This window comes from Gymnodraco acuticeps, unplaced genomic scaffold, assembly GCF_902827175.1.
Source record: "Gymnodraco acuticeps unplaced genomic scaffold, fGymAcu1.1, whole genome shotgun sequence".
NCBI lineage: Eukaryota > Metazoa > Chordata > Actinopteri > Perciformes > Bathydraconidae > Gymnodraco > Gymnodraco acuticeps.
Genome location: NW_022992212.1, coordinates 23,525 through 38,273, shown reverse-complemented (window position 1 = coordinate 38,273; position 14,749 = coordinate 23,525). Strand labels below are relative to the sequence as shown.

At 46.8% G+C, this 14,749-nt stretch overlaps 1 protein-coding gene across 1 annotated transcript in view; it reads right to left on the bottom strand.

Annotated features, from left to right (window-relative positions):
- LOC117539609 (interleukin-1 receptor accessory protein) overlaps positions 1-14,749 on the bottom strand; it is a gene marked incomplete at its 5' end in the record, with an annotated part of 47,847 nt that overhangs the window by 12,186 nt on the left and 20,912 nt on the right. Inside the window, 3 exon segments of the mRNA XM_034205839.1 lie at positions 469-612; positions 2,490-2,638; positions 5,265-5,391. Coding sequence (XP_034061730.1) covers positions 469-612; positions 2,490-2,638; positions 5,265-5,391 — 420 coding nt within the window.

Below are 14,749 nucleotides of genomic sequence, written 5' to 3'. Positions count from 1 at the left end.
AGTGACGCTCACAGAGTGACTCTCTCAGAGTGACTCTCTCAGAGTGATACAGAGTGACGCTCACAGAGTGACGCTCACAGAGTGACGCTCACAGAGTGACTCTCTCAGAGTGACTCTCTCAGAGTGATACAGAGTGATGCTCACAGAGTGACGCTCACAGAGTCTCACAGAGTGACTCTTTCAGAGTGATACAGAGTGATGCTCACAGAGTGACTCTCTCAGAGTGATACAGAGTGACGCTCACAGAGTCTCACAGAGTGACTCTCTCAGAGTGATACAGAGTGATGCTCACAGAGTGACTCTCTCAGAGTGATACAGAGTGATGCTCACAGAGTCTCACAGAGTGACTCTCTTAGAGTGATACAGAGTGACTCTCTCAGAGTGATACAGAGTGATGCTCACAGAGTGACTCTCTCAGAGTGATACAGAGTGATGCTCACAGAGTGACGCTCACAGAGTGACGCTCACCTGTGTGCCGCTCGTCGGTGCCGAACCAGGACCTGTAGAGCAGCAGCAGCTCCAGCCAGAAGACGTGATAGATGATGAAGAGGAGCAGCATGAGGACGAGGGTCGCCCCGAGGCCGACGCCCAGCTCCACCGAGGGCACCCACACTGGAGGAGATACAACACGTTACAATACAATACGTTAGTTTGTATTAAAGGGATCCAGAAATAAAACACAAACTGGTTTCAGGTTTTTTTTTAACTTTATTTTCCTTTTTCTTAGGATATATACAAATATATAAAAAACATGTCCATGAAGTGTTTTGCTCAAAATACCCATGCCTCATCCCCCTCTATTTCAGTCCTGTTACTAAAGTGCTGATTCTGGGTCTGTTGCTTTAAAGAACTCATCAGGAGGATTCTACCCAGATACCCATATCATGTTCCAAACCACATCAAGGATTATTTCTGAAAGAGTATGGAGCTCAAACTCAAGAAAAGAAAGAGGGTTTATTTCCTGACACTTAGTGAGTCTCCTGTCACACCGGGGACACACCGGGGACGCACCGGGGACGCACGGGGACGCACCGGGGACACACCGGGGACACACCGGGGACGCACGGGGGACGCACCGGGGACGACCCGGGAACGCACCGGGGACACACGGGGGACACACCGGGGACACACGGGGACACACCGGGGACGCACGGGGACGTACCGGGGACGCACGGGGACACACGGGGGACACACCGGGGAGACACGGGGGACACACAGGGACACACCGGGGACACACCGGGGAGACACGGGGGACACACGGGGACACACGGGGACACACCGGGGACGCACGGGGACACACCGGGGACACACCGGGGACGCATGGGGACACACTGGGGACACACGGGGGACACACCGGGGAGACACGGGGGACACACGGGGACACACCGGAGACACACCGGGGAGACACGGGGGACACACCGGGGACACACCGGGGAGACACGGGGGACACACAGGGACACACCGGGGACACACCGGGGACACACCGGGGAGACACCGGGGACACACCGGGGAGACACGGGGGACGCACGGGGACACACGGGACACACACGGGGGACACACCGGGGAGACACGGGGGACACACGGGGACACACGGGGACACACCGGGGAGACACCGGGGACACACCGGGGACACACCGGGGACGCACCGGGGAGACACCGGGGACACACCGGGGAGACACGGGGGACGCACGGGGACACACCGGGGACACACCGGGGAGACACACCGGGGAGACACCGGGGACATACCGGGGACACACCGGGGACACACCGGGGACACACCGGGGACACATTTTAAATGATAAACGGACAAATGGTTAAAATCACATTACAAAAACCTCAAACCAAACATGAAACAGAAACACACAGATGAAGGGTAGTCATGGCTTCAGGCTGTGTTTTTACCCGCAGGTGACCATCGTCTTTAAGAGCTAATTGATAATGCTAAAAAACAACCTCTGGAGGTCTCGTACTAAAAGCTTCTTTGGACCATAAACCCCGTCTTCCTCGTTTTAATGTGAAACTTCAGCAGGAAGTGTTTAACGGCTGCATCTTAGCAGATGTATCATACGGAGAGAGCAGAGAGATGGAAGATCTCCCCATAGGTAGTGAAGGCGCCAGAATGCTACTTAGCATGAGTTCTTTATTTGTATTAGTTGTTCTTTATTTGTATTAGTTGAGCACTTCAATCGTCACATGGTCGTGGTTTGTGTATTCATGTCACCTGTTACATGTCGGGGGGCGGGTGACAGAGGGTGAGCTAGCGTTGACATTGTTTCTGTTGATCTTTTTGGTCCTTCTAAGTTATTGTTTGATTTTGTTTATTAAACATCTTCAACCTTTGGAGCGTCAGTATGGACTTTCTCACTGAAAAGGCGTCGCAGCAAAAAGCTCAGCCTCTCGGCGACTTGAATTGAGCCGCCACGTGTAGAGTTAAACGTTGACAGGAAGGAGAGGAGCTTCCTGGCTCCCCTCCACAATAAAAGCCTCACCCTCCAGCTGCAGGGCGGCTCTGCGGGTCTGGACCCCTTCCTCGTTCTTGACGGAGCAGTTAAACTCCCGGTTCAAGTCCTCGGAGGAGAAGTCCTGGATCAGCAGAACGCTCTCCTCCGTACGGTCGCCGTGGTCGTCGCTCAGCAGCCTGAAACATAGGGACGAGGAATAAAACACGAAGAATAAAACACGGAGAATAAAACACGGAGAATAAAACACGGAGAATAAAACACGGAGACGCAGTGAAATACACGAGCAATACATCCTGCAAGAAGAAGAAAAAGAAATGAAGGTACATTTCAAAAGAAAAGCTGTAAAACAGAATTCACTGAACTTAGAAACCATATTATCCATACATGATAACAGTTAGAAACAAGAAGGGGATGAGTTAGGAAATAAGGAAAACAGAAATAAAACAAAAAGAGGGGACAAATTGTAAAAGGAAAAATGGAAGAAATAAAATAAACAGAAAATATTGAAAAAATGAAGAAATGAAAAATAAGATAAATAAGAAGAAAACTGAAAGAAAGGGAAAAAGAGGGAACAAGAAAAACAAAAGAAATAAAAAGAAAAAATTGATAAAAAAGACCCATGTCGTATATTTCAAAATAAAGCTCTCACACGAACATACAAAGAGACGGACTGGAGATCTAATGCTACCCATCACTCCTGCATCGAGTTCAGATTCAGAAGAGATGAAGGAAGAAGACGAACAAAACACACACACACACACACACACACACACACACACACACACACACACAACACACACACACACACACACACACACACACACACACACACACACACACACACACACACACACACACACACACACACACACACACACACACACACACACACACACACACACACACACCACACACACACACACACACACACACACACACACACACACACACACACACACACACACACACACACACACACACACACACACACACACACACACACACACACACACACACACACACACTAAATGCCAGGATTGAGCCACGTAGTAGATTTCAAAATAAAGCACTCGGACGTCGTAAACCCGGCCTGTCCGTGACCTGCAGATTTAAAACGAGCCATAAATCCTGCACGCATGACCCCGCTGAGCTCTGCCATATAAATATTCATATATTTCATGCACTGCACTTGTTCCTGGCAATCCTAAAGTCTACGTTTGGGTTTGGTCCAGGACTGCTGGGTGAACCGAAGGAAGCACGAAATCTATTTCACTCTCTTGTTTTCGAGGTGGAAACTCCACATATAATCACCTTCTGGTAAGAAATGAAGAAATATACCAGCTTCAACCAAAGTTATGTTCTTTAATAAAGAGTTATAGCATTTAACAGAATCAATATATTTCCATCTGGAAGGCCAGATAACCTGGACCAATGTGTGCTCAAGACATCTCTCCATCAAACAAATGACAAGACTCTTTAAGGGAAGAGAGCAACAGATGGGAAGGGGAACAGCCAAGAGTGGTGGCTCCACGGGGTTACGGGATGATGATTGGCCTGACACCGGTCACACCTTCTGTTGAATGAGAACAAGAGGAAGCCAGTCTGTGTTGAAGGTGTGAAGAAGCTGTAGCTCACATCCAACTGAAACATTTAAACCATGAAGAAGCTGTAGCTCACATCAAACTGAAACATTTAAACCGTGAAGAAGCTGTAGCTCACATCAAACTGAAACATTTAAACCGTGAAGAAGCTGTAGCTCACATCAAACTGAAACATTTAAACAGTGAAGAAGCTGTAGCTCACATCAAACTGAAACATTTAAACCGTGAAGAAGCTGTAGCTCACATCAAACTGAAACATTTAAACCATGAAGAAGCTGTAGCTCACATCAAACTGAAACATTTAAACCGTGAAGAAGCTGTAGCTCACATCAAACTGAAACATTTAAACCGTGAAGAAGCTGTAGCTCACATCAAACTGAAACATTTAAACCGTGAAGAAGCTGTAGCTCACATCAAACTGAAACATTTAAACCGTGAAGAAGCTGCAGCTCACATCAAACTGAAACATTTAAACAGTGAAGAAGCTGTAGCTCACATCAAACTGAAACATTTAAACCGTGAAGAAGCTGTAGCTCACATCAAACTGAAACATTTAAACCGTGAAGAAGCTGTAGCTCACATCAAACTGAAACATTTAAACCGTGAAGAAGCTGTAGCTCACATCAAACTGAAACATTTAAACCGTGAAGAAGCTGTAGCTCACATCAAACTGAAACATTTAAACCGTGGGAAAAACACAAGAAAGAAAGTTACAGTGACACATCTCATTGAATGAGACTCAGGATGCATTTCTGCGATAGTAGAGTTGAAAGAGGGAGACAGAGGGGAGAGAGGGAGGGGAGAGAGAGGGGAGACAGAGGGGAGAGAGAGGGGAGACAGAGGGGAGAGAGAGGGGAGAGAGGGGAGACAGAGGGGGAGAGAGAGGGGAGACAGAGGGAGAGAGAGGGGAGACAGAGGGGAGAGAGAGGGGAGACAGAGGGGAGACAGAGGGGAAACAGAGGGGAGACAGAGGGGAGACAGAGGGGAGACAGAGGGGAGAGAGAGGGGAGACAGAGGGGAGACAGAGGGGAGAGAGAGGGGAGACAGAGGGGAGACAGAGGGGAGAGAGAGGGGAGACAGAGGGGAGACAGAGGGGGGGAGAGAGGGGAGAGAGAGGGGAGACAGAGGGGAGAGAGAGGGGAGACAGAGGGGAGATGGCTCGGGATTCGAACCGGCTTACTGGGCAGCGGTCTCCTCGTACCTGTTAGTTTTGGAGAAGCGGTCGGGCAGCTTGTCCAGAGTCTTCCCGTCCACCGTCCACCAGAGGTCCCAGGGAGTGTCTTCCAGGTACGGGAGCAGAGCTTTGCAAACCAGACGCACCTCGGAGTCTGGATCACAGCAAGAAGATTAGTGTCATAACAAACTACCTTCAACTGAACAGCGACAAATCTGATATCATCATAATCGGACCCCCATTCCGCACCAACACCACTCAGAACTTCAACCTCACCCTTGACAACACCACTCTAACCCCCTCTCCTCACATTCGCAGCCTTGGAGTAATCTTGGACAGCCAGCTCAAATTTGACAAACACACAAACCACATCACCAGGACTGCCTTCTTCCATCTGAAAAACATTGCCCGCCTCCGCCCCTCACTCACCTTCCCGGCTGCTGAAACCCTCATCCACGCATTTGTCACTTCAAGACTGGACTACTGCAACAGCATCCTGTATGGTTCATCATCCAAAATCCTAAATAAACTACAATACATCCAGAACTGCGCTGCCCGCCTCCTCACCAACACCCGCTCCAGAGACCACATCACCCCCGTCCTTCAAAACCTGCACTGGCTCCCTGTTCGTCAACGAATACACTTCAAAATCCTTCTGCTAACACACAAAGTTCTCAATAACCAGGCTCCCCCCTACCTCTCTGACCTGATCCACCACTACACCCCTTCCCGCAGCCTTCGCTCATCAGAAGCGAACCTCCTCTCTATCCCCAAGAAAACCAAGCTCCGAACCTGGGGGGATAGAGCCTTCTCCATCGCTGCCCCCCACCCTCTGGAACTCCCTCCCACAACACATCAGAGACTGCACTGACCCCCCCACTTTCAAAACACTGACCAAAACACACCTCTTCAGACTGGCTTTTAATCTGTGAATTATGCTGTATTGCTGTTTTAATAACTTTTAAATGTTATTTTATCTTGTTTTAATAACTTTTAAATTCTATTTTATCATGTTTTATCACCACTGTAAAGCGTCTTTGAGCACCTGGAAAAGCGCTTTGAAATGCAATGTATTATTATTATTATTATAGGAATATAATCTGACAGTTACAGTAAGTCACTTTGAGTCTCTTTGAAGTCCCACTTTGAGTCACTTTGAGTCTCTTTGAAGTCTCTTTGAGTCTCTTTGAAGTCTGTTTGAAGTCTCTTTGAAGTCACTTTGAGTCTCTTTGAAGTCACTTTGAGTCTCTTTGAAGTCACTTTGAGTCTCTTTGAAGTCTCTTTGAAGTCACTTTGAGTCTCTTTGAGTCTCTTTGAAGTCACTTTGAGTCTCTTTGAAGTCTCTTTGAGTCTCTTTGAGTCTCTTTGAAGTCTCTTTGAAGTCACTTTGAGTCTCTTTGAAGTTATTTTGAGTCTCTTTGAAGTCACTTTGAAGTCACTTTGAGTCTCTTAGAAGTCACTTTGAATCTCTTAGAAGTCACTTTGAGTCTCTTTGAAGTCTCTTTGAAGTCTCTTTGAAGTCTCTTTGAAGTCACTTTGAGTCTCTTTGAAGTCACTTTGAGTCTCTTTGAAGTCACTTTGAGTCTCTTTGAAGTCACTTTGAAGTCACTTTGAGTCTCTTTGAAGTCACTTTGAGTCTCTTTGAAGTCTCTTTGAGTCTCTTTGAAGTCACTTTGAGTCTCTTTGAGTCTCTTTGAAGTCACTTTGAGTCTCTTTGAAGTCACTTTGAGTCTCTTTGAAGTCACTTTGAGTCTCTTTGAAGTCACTTTGAGTCACTTTGAGTCTCTTTGAAGTCACTTTGAGTCTCTTTGAAGTCTCTTTGAGTCTCTTTGAAGTCACTTTGAGTCTCTTTGAAGTCTGTTTGAAGTCTCTTTGAGTCTCTTTGAAGTCTCTTTGAGTCTCTTTGAAGTCACTTTGAGTCTCTTTGAAGTCTCTTTGAAGTCTCTTTGAAGTCACTTAGAGTCTCTTAGAAGTCTCTTTGAGTCTCGTTGAAGTCACTTTGAGTCTCTTTGAAGTCAGTTTGAGTCTCTTTGAGTCTCTTTGAAGTCTCTTTGAGTCTCTTTGAAGTCACTTTAAAGTCACTTTGAGTCTCTTTGAAGTTATTTTGAGTCTCTTTGAAGTCACTTTGAGTCTCTTAGAAGTCTCTTAGAAGTCTCTTTGAAGTCTCTTTGAAATCTCTTAGAAGTCACTTTGAGTCTCTTAGAAGTCACTTTGAAGTCACTTTGAGTCACTTAGAAGTCACTTTGAGTCTCTTAGAAGTCACTTTGAAGTCACTTTGAGTCTCTTAGAAGTCACTTTGAGTCTCTTTGAAGTGACTTTGAGTCTCTTAGAAGTCACTTTGAGTCACTTAGAAGTCACTTTGAGTCTCTTTGAAGTGACTTTGAGTCTCTTAGAAGTCACTGAGAGTCTCTTAGAAGTCTCTTAGAAGTCACTTTGAAGTCACTTTGAGTCACTTAGAAGTCACTTTGAGTCTCTTAGAAGTCACTTTGAAGTAACTTTGAGTCTCTTAGAAGTCACTTTGAGTCACTTAGAAGTCACTTTGAGTCTCTTTGAAGTGACTTTGAGTCTCTTAGAAGTCACTTTGAGTCACTTAGAAGTCACTTTGAGTCTCTTTGAAGTGACTTTGAGTCTCTTAGAAGTCACTTTGAGTCTTAGAAGTCTCTTTGAAGTTATTTTGAGTCTCTTAGAAGTCTCTTTGAAGTCACTTTGAGTCACTTAGAAGTCACTTTGAGTCTCTTAGAAGTCACTTTGAAGTCACTTTGAAGTCACTTTGAGTCTCTTAGAAGTCACTTTGAAGTCACTTTGAGTCTCTAAGAAGTCACTTTGAGTCTCTTAGAAGTCACTTTGAAGTCACTTTGAAGTCACTTTGAGTCTCTTTGAAGTCTTAGAAGTCACTTTGAAGTCACTTTGAGTCTCTTAGAAGTCACTTTGAGTCTCTTAGAAGTCACTTAGAAGTCACTTTGAGTCTCTTAGAAGTCACTTTGAGTCTCTTTGAAGTCTCTTTGAAGTAACTTTGAAGTCACTTTGAGTCTCTTAGAAGTCACTTTGAGTCTCTTTGAAGTTATTTTGAGTCACTTTGAGTCTCTTAGAAGTCACTTTGAGTCTCTTAGAAGTCACTTTGAAGTCACTTTGATTCTCTTAGAAGTCACTTTGAAGTCACTTTGAAGTCACTTTGAAGTCACTTTGAGTCTCTTAGAAGTCACTTTGAAGTCACTTTAAGTCTCTTAGAAGTCACTTTGAGTCACTTAGAGTCTCTTAGAAGTCACTTAGAGTCTCTTAGAAGTCACTTAGAGTCTCTTAGAAGTCACTTTGAGTCTCTTAGAAGTCACTTTGAGTCTCTTAGAAATCACTTTGAGTCACTTTGAGTCTCTTAAAAGTCACTTAGAGTCTCTTAGAAGTCACTTTGAAGTCACTTTGAGTCTCTTAGAAGTCACTTTGAGTCTCTTAGAAGTCACTTTGAGTCTCTTAGAAGTCTCTTTGAAGTTATTTTGAGTCTCTTAGAAGTCTCTTTGAAGTCACTTTGAGTCACTTAGAAGTCACTTTGAGTCTCTTAGAAGTCACTTTGAGTCTCTTAGAAGTCACTTTGAGTTTCTTTGAAGTCTCTTTGAAGTCACTTTGAGTCTCTTAGAAGTCACTTTGAGTCTCTTAGAAGTCACTTTGAAGTCACTTTGAGTCTCTTAGAAGTCACTTTGAAGTCACTTTGAAGTCACTTTGAGTCTCTTATAAGTCACTTTGAAGTCACTTTAAGTCACTTTGAAGTCACTTTAAGTCTCTTAGAAGTCACTGAGAGTCTCTTAGAAGTCACTTAGAAGTCACTTAGAGTCTCTTAGAAGTCACTTAGAGTCTCTTAGAAGTCACTTTGAGTCTCTTAGAAGTCACTTTGAGTCTCTTTGAGTCTCTTAGAAGTCACTTAGAGTCTCTTAGAAGTCACTTTGAGTCTCTTAGAAGTCACTTTGAGTCTCTTAGAAGTCACTTTGAGTCTCTTAGAAGTCACTTTGAGTCACTTTGAGTCTCTTAGAAGTCACTTAGAGTCTCTTAGAAGTCACTTTGAGTCTCTTAGAAGTCACTTTGAGTCACTTTGAGTCTCTTAGAAGTCACTTTGAGTCTCTTAGAAGTCACTTTGAGTCACTTTGAGTCTCTTTGAAGTCACTTTGAGTCTCTTTGAAGTCACTTTGAGTCTCTTTGAAGTCACTTTGAGTCTCTTAGAAGTCACTTTGAGTCTCTTTGAAGTCACTTTGAGTCTCTTAGAAGTCACTTTGAGTCTCTTAGAAGTCACTTTGAGTCTCTTAGAAGTCACTTTGAGTCTCTTAGAAGTCACTTTGAAGTCACTTTGAAGTCACTTTGAGTCACTTTGAGTCTCTTAGAAGTCACTTTGAGTCTCTTAGAAGTCACTTTGAAGTCTCTTAGAAGTCACTTTGAGTCTCTTAGAAGTCACTTTGAAGTCACTTTGAAGTCACTTTGAGTCACTTAGAGTCACTTTGAAGTAAAAAAATAACATAATAAGAAAAAGGGGGAAGTCCGGAACAGTAAGACAAACCAGTTAATAAATAAATAAAAGAGGGGAAAAGGAAAAACAAAAGAAAAAAGACGGAAAAGGAGAATATGATAAAAAAGAAATACATTTCAAATAAGAAGAGCTAAACATGACACACGTGGTACGGCATCAGAATAGACGGACTGCCAGTGAACCTGGAGATGTAGAACTACCCATGAATCCTGCACGTTAAGATTCAGATTAAGAAGAGATGAAAGAATCTTTTGAGTCTCTTTGAAGTCATTTTGAGGTCATCTTGAGTCTCTTAGTAGTATTTTGAGGTCATCTTGAGTCTCTTAGTAGTATTTTGAGGTCATCTTGAGTCTCTTAGTAGTATTTTGAGGTCATCTTGAGTCTCTTAGTAGTATTTTGAGGTCATCTTGAGTCTCTTAGTAGTTGTCTTTTGTGTGACTTAGTAGAAATCCTTTTCAGTTTTAATTTTCTGTATTTTTTTGGTCCTTATTGTCGTTTTGCATGTCTTTCGAAATCATTTTTGTGTCATCACCACCAGTGATACTGTGTGTGTTGGTGAGCGTGCGTGATGGTGTGTGTGTGTGTGTGTGTGATGGTGTGTGTGTGATGGTATGTATGTTGATCTGTGTGTTGTTGTGTGTGTGTGTGTGTGTGTGTGTGTGTGTGTGATGGTGTGTCCTAACGGCCTGTTCTTATTGGACGAGCTCCTGCAGCTAATTCTTCTCGCTCTGTTAGCGTTGAATCTGCCGCGAGGAGACGCTCTCAGGAAACCAATCTAGAGAAGTTCAGAGTGTGTGTGTTGGTGTGTGTGAGTGTTGGTATGTGTGTTGGTGTGTGTCGGTGTGTGTGTTAGTGTGTGTGTTGGTGTGTGTGTGTGTGTGTGATGGTGTGTGTTAGTGTGTTGTTGGGTGTGGTGATGGTGCTGTGTGTTGGTTGTGTTGGTGTTTGGTGTGTATGTGTGTGGTGTGAGTGTTGGTACTGTGTTTGGGTGTGTGGTGGTGTGGTGTTGTTTCTGTGGTGTGTTGGTGTGTTGTGGTGTGGTGTGCTGGTGTGTTTCGTGTGTGTGTTGGTGTATGTAGCTGGTGTGTTGTTGGTGTGTGTGTCTGTTGGTGTGTGTGTGTGCGTGTTGGTCTTGTGTGTTGTGTGTGTCTGTGTTGGTGTGTTGGTGTTGTGATTGGTGTTGTGTGTGTGGTGTTGTGGTGGTGTGGTGTTGTGGTGGTTGTTGTGTGTGTGCTGTGTTGGTGTGTATGTGTGTGTGTGTTGGTGTGTGTGTGTTGGTGTGTGTGTGTGTGTGTGTGGGTGTGTGTGTGTGTTTGGTGTGTTTGGTGTGTGAGTGCTGGGTGTGGTGTGTGTTGGTGTGTGAGCCTGCCGGTGGAGCTGCCATAAACCCCCATAAGTGAGGAACACATGAAGCTCCATCTGGCCGCGGCATGGGGGGTGATTAACATCGCATTCATCACTGGAGCTCTGTTGCAACGCTGCGGAGAAACTGCAGCTGCATCAGAACCTCACTGAGAACAGGAGAAAGAGTCAGGGGCCGGTTCATCAGAACCTCACTGAGAACAGGAGAAAGAGTCAGGGGCCGGTTCATCAGAACCTCACTGAGAACAGGAGAAAGAGTCAGGGGCCCGGTTCATCAGAACCTCACTGAGAACAGGAGAAAGAGTCAGGGGCCGGTTCATCAGAACCTCACTGAGAACAGGAGAAAGAGTCAGGGGCCGGTTCATCAGAACCTCACTGAGAACAGGAGAAAGAGTCAGGGGCCGGTTCATCAGAACCTCACTGAGAACAGGAGAAAGAGTCAGGGGCCGGTCATCAGAACCTCACTGAGAACAGAAGAAAGAGTCAGGGGCCGGTTCATCAGAACCTCACTGAGAACAGGAGAAAGAGTCAGGGGCCGGTTCATCAGAACCTCACTGAGAACAGGAGAAAGAGTCAGGGGCCGGTTCATCAGAACCTCACTGAGAACAGGAGAAAGAGTCAGGGGCCGGTTCATCAGAACCTCACTGAGAACACGAGAAAGAGTCAGGGGCCGGTTCATCAGAACCTCACTGAGAACAGGAGAAAGAGTCAGGGGGGCCGGTTCATCAAACCTCACTGAGACAGGAGAAAGAGTCAGGGCCGGTTCATCAGAACCTCACTGAGAACAGGATAAAGAGTCAGGGGCCGGTTCATCAGAACCTCACTGAGAACAGGAGAAAGAGTCAGGGGCCGGTTCATCAGAACCTCACTGAGAACAGAGAAAGAGTCAGGGTCCGGTTCATCAGAACCTCACTGAGAACAGGAGAAAGAGTCAGGGGCCGGTTTCATCAGAACCTCACTGAGAACAGGAGAAAGGGTCAGGGCCGGTTCAATCAGAACCTCACTGAGAACAGGAGAAAGAGTCAGGGGCGGTTCATCAGAACCTCACTGAGAACAGGAGAAAGAGTCAGGGGCCGGTTCATCAGAACCTCACTGAGAACAGGAGAAGAGTCAGGGGCCGGTTCATCAGAACCTCACTGAGAACAGGAGAAAGAGTCAGGGGGCCGGTTCATCAGAACCTATCTGAGAACATGAGAAAGAGTCAGGGGCCGGTTCAATCAGAACCTCACTGAGAACAGGAGAAAGAGTCAGGGGCCGGTTCATCAGAACCTCACTGAGAACAGAAGAAAGAGTCAGGGGCCGGTTCATCAGAACCTCACTGAGAACAGGAGAAAGAGTCAGGGGCCGGTTCATCAGAACCTCACTGAGAACAGGAGAAAGAGTCAGGGGCCGGTTCATCAGAACCTCACTGAGAACAGGAGAAAGAGTCAGGGGCCGGTTCATCAGAACCTCACTGAGAACAGAAGAAAGAGTCAGGGGCCGGTTCATCAGAACCTCACTGAGAACAGGAGAAAGAGTCAGGGGCCGGTTCATCAGAACCTCACTGAGAACAGGAGAAGAGGCAGGGGCCGGTTCATCAGAACCTCACTGAGAACAGGAGAAAGAGTCAGGGGCCGGTTCATCAGAACCTCACTGAGAACAGGAGAAAGAGTCAGGGGCCGGTTCATCAGAACCTCACTGAGAACAGGAGAAAGAGTCAGGGCCGGTTCATCAGAACCTCACTGAGAACAGAGAAGAGGTCAGGGGCCGGTTCATCAAACCTCACTGAGAACAGGAGAAAGAGTCAGGGGCCGGTTCATCAGAACCTCACTGAGAACAGGAGAAAGAGTCAGGGGCCGGTTCATCAGAACCTCACTGAGAACAGGAGAAAGAGTCAGGGGCCGGTTCATCAGAACCTCACTGAGAACAGGAGAAAGAGTCAGGGCCGGTTCATCAGAACCTCACTGAGAACACGAGAAAGAGTCAGGGGCCGGTTCATCAGAACCTCACTGAGAACAGGAGAAAGAGTCAGGGGGCCGGTTCATCAGAACCTCACTGAGAACAGAGAAAGAGTCAGGGGCCGGTTCATCAGAACCTCACTGAGAACAGGAGAAAGAGTCAGGGGCCGGTTCATCAGAACCTCACTGAGAACAGGAGAAAGAGTCAGGGGCCGGTTCATCAGAACCTCACTGAGAACAGGAGAAAGAGTCAGGGGCCGGTTCATCAGAACCTCACTGAGAACAGGAGAAAGAGTCAGGGGCCGGTTCATCAGAACCTCACTGAGAACAGGAGAAAGAGTCAGGGGCCGGTTCATCAGAACCTCACTGAGAAACAGGAGAAAGAGTCAGGGGCCGGTTCATCAGAACCTCACTGAGAACAGGAGAAAGAGTCAGGGGCCGGTTCATCAGAACCTCACTGAGAACAGGAGAAAGAGTCAGGGGCCGGTTCATCAGAACCTCACTGAGAACAGGAGAAAGAGTCAGGGGCCGGTTCATCAGAACCTCACTGAGAACAGGAGAAAGAGTCAGGGGCCGGTTCATCAGAACCTCACTGAGAACAGGAGAAAGAGTCAGGGGCCGGTTCATCAGAACCTCACTGAGAACAGGAGAAAGAGTCAGGGGCCGGTTCATCAGAACCTCACTGAGAACAGGAGAAAGAGTCAGGGGCCGGTTCATCAGAACCTCACTGAGAACAGGAGAAAGAGTCAGGGGCCGGTTTCATCAGAACCTCACTGAGAACAGAAGAAAGAGTCAGGGGCCGGTTCATCAGAACCTCACTGAGAACAGGAGAAAGAGTCAGGGGCCGGTTCATCAGAACCTCACTGAGAACAGGAGAAAGAGTCAGGGGCCGGTTCATCAGAACCTCACTGAGAACAGGAGAAAGAGTCAGGGGCCGGTTCATCAGAACCTCACTGAGAACACGGAGAAAGAGGTCAGGGGCCGGTTCATCAGAACCTCACTGAGAACAGGAGAAAGAGTCAGGGGCCGGTTCATCAGAACCTCACTGAGAACAGGAGAAAGAGTCCGGGGCCGGCTCATCAAGAACCTCACTGAGAACAGGAGAAAGAGTCAGGGGCCGGTTCATCAGAACCTCACTGAGAACAGGAGAAAGAGTCAGGGGCCGGTTCATCAGAACCTCACTGAGAACAGGAGAAAGAGTCAGGGTCCGGTTCATCAGAACCTCACTGAGAACAGGAGAAAGAGTCAGGGGCCGGTTCATCAGAACCTCACTGAGAACAGGAGAAAGGGTCAGGGGCCGGTTCATCAGAACCTCACTGAGAACAGGAGAAAGAGTCAGGGGCCGGTTCATCAGAACCTCACTGAGAACAGGAGAAAGAGTCAGGGGCCGGTTCATCAGAACCTCACTGAGAACAGGAGAAAGAGTCAGGGGCCGGTTCATCAGAACCTCACTGAGAACAGGAGAAAGAGTCAGGGGCCGGTTCATCAGAACCTATCTGAGAACATGAGAAAGAGTCAGGGGCCGGTTCATCAGAACCTCACTGAGAACAGGAGAAAGAGTCAGGGGCCGGTTCATCAGAACCTCACTGAGAACAGAAGAAAGAGTCAGGGGCCGGTTCATCAGAACCTCACTGAGAACAGGAGAAAGAGTCAGGGGCCGGTTCATCAGAACCTCACTGAGAACAGGAGAAAGAGTCAGGGGCCGG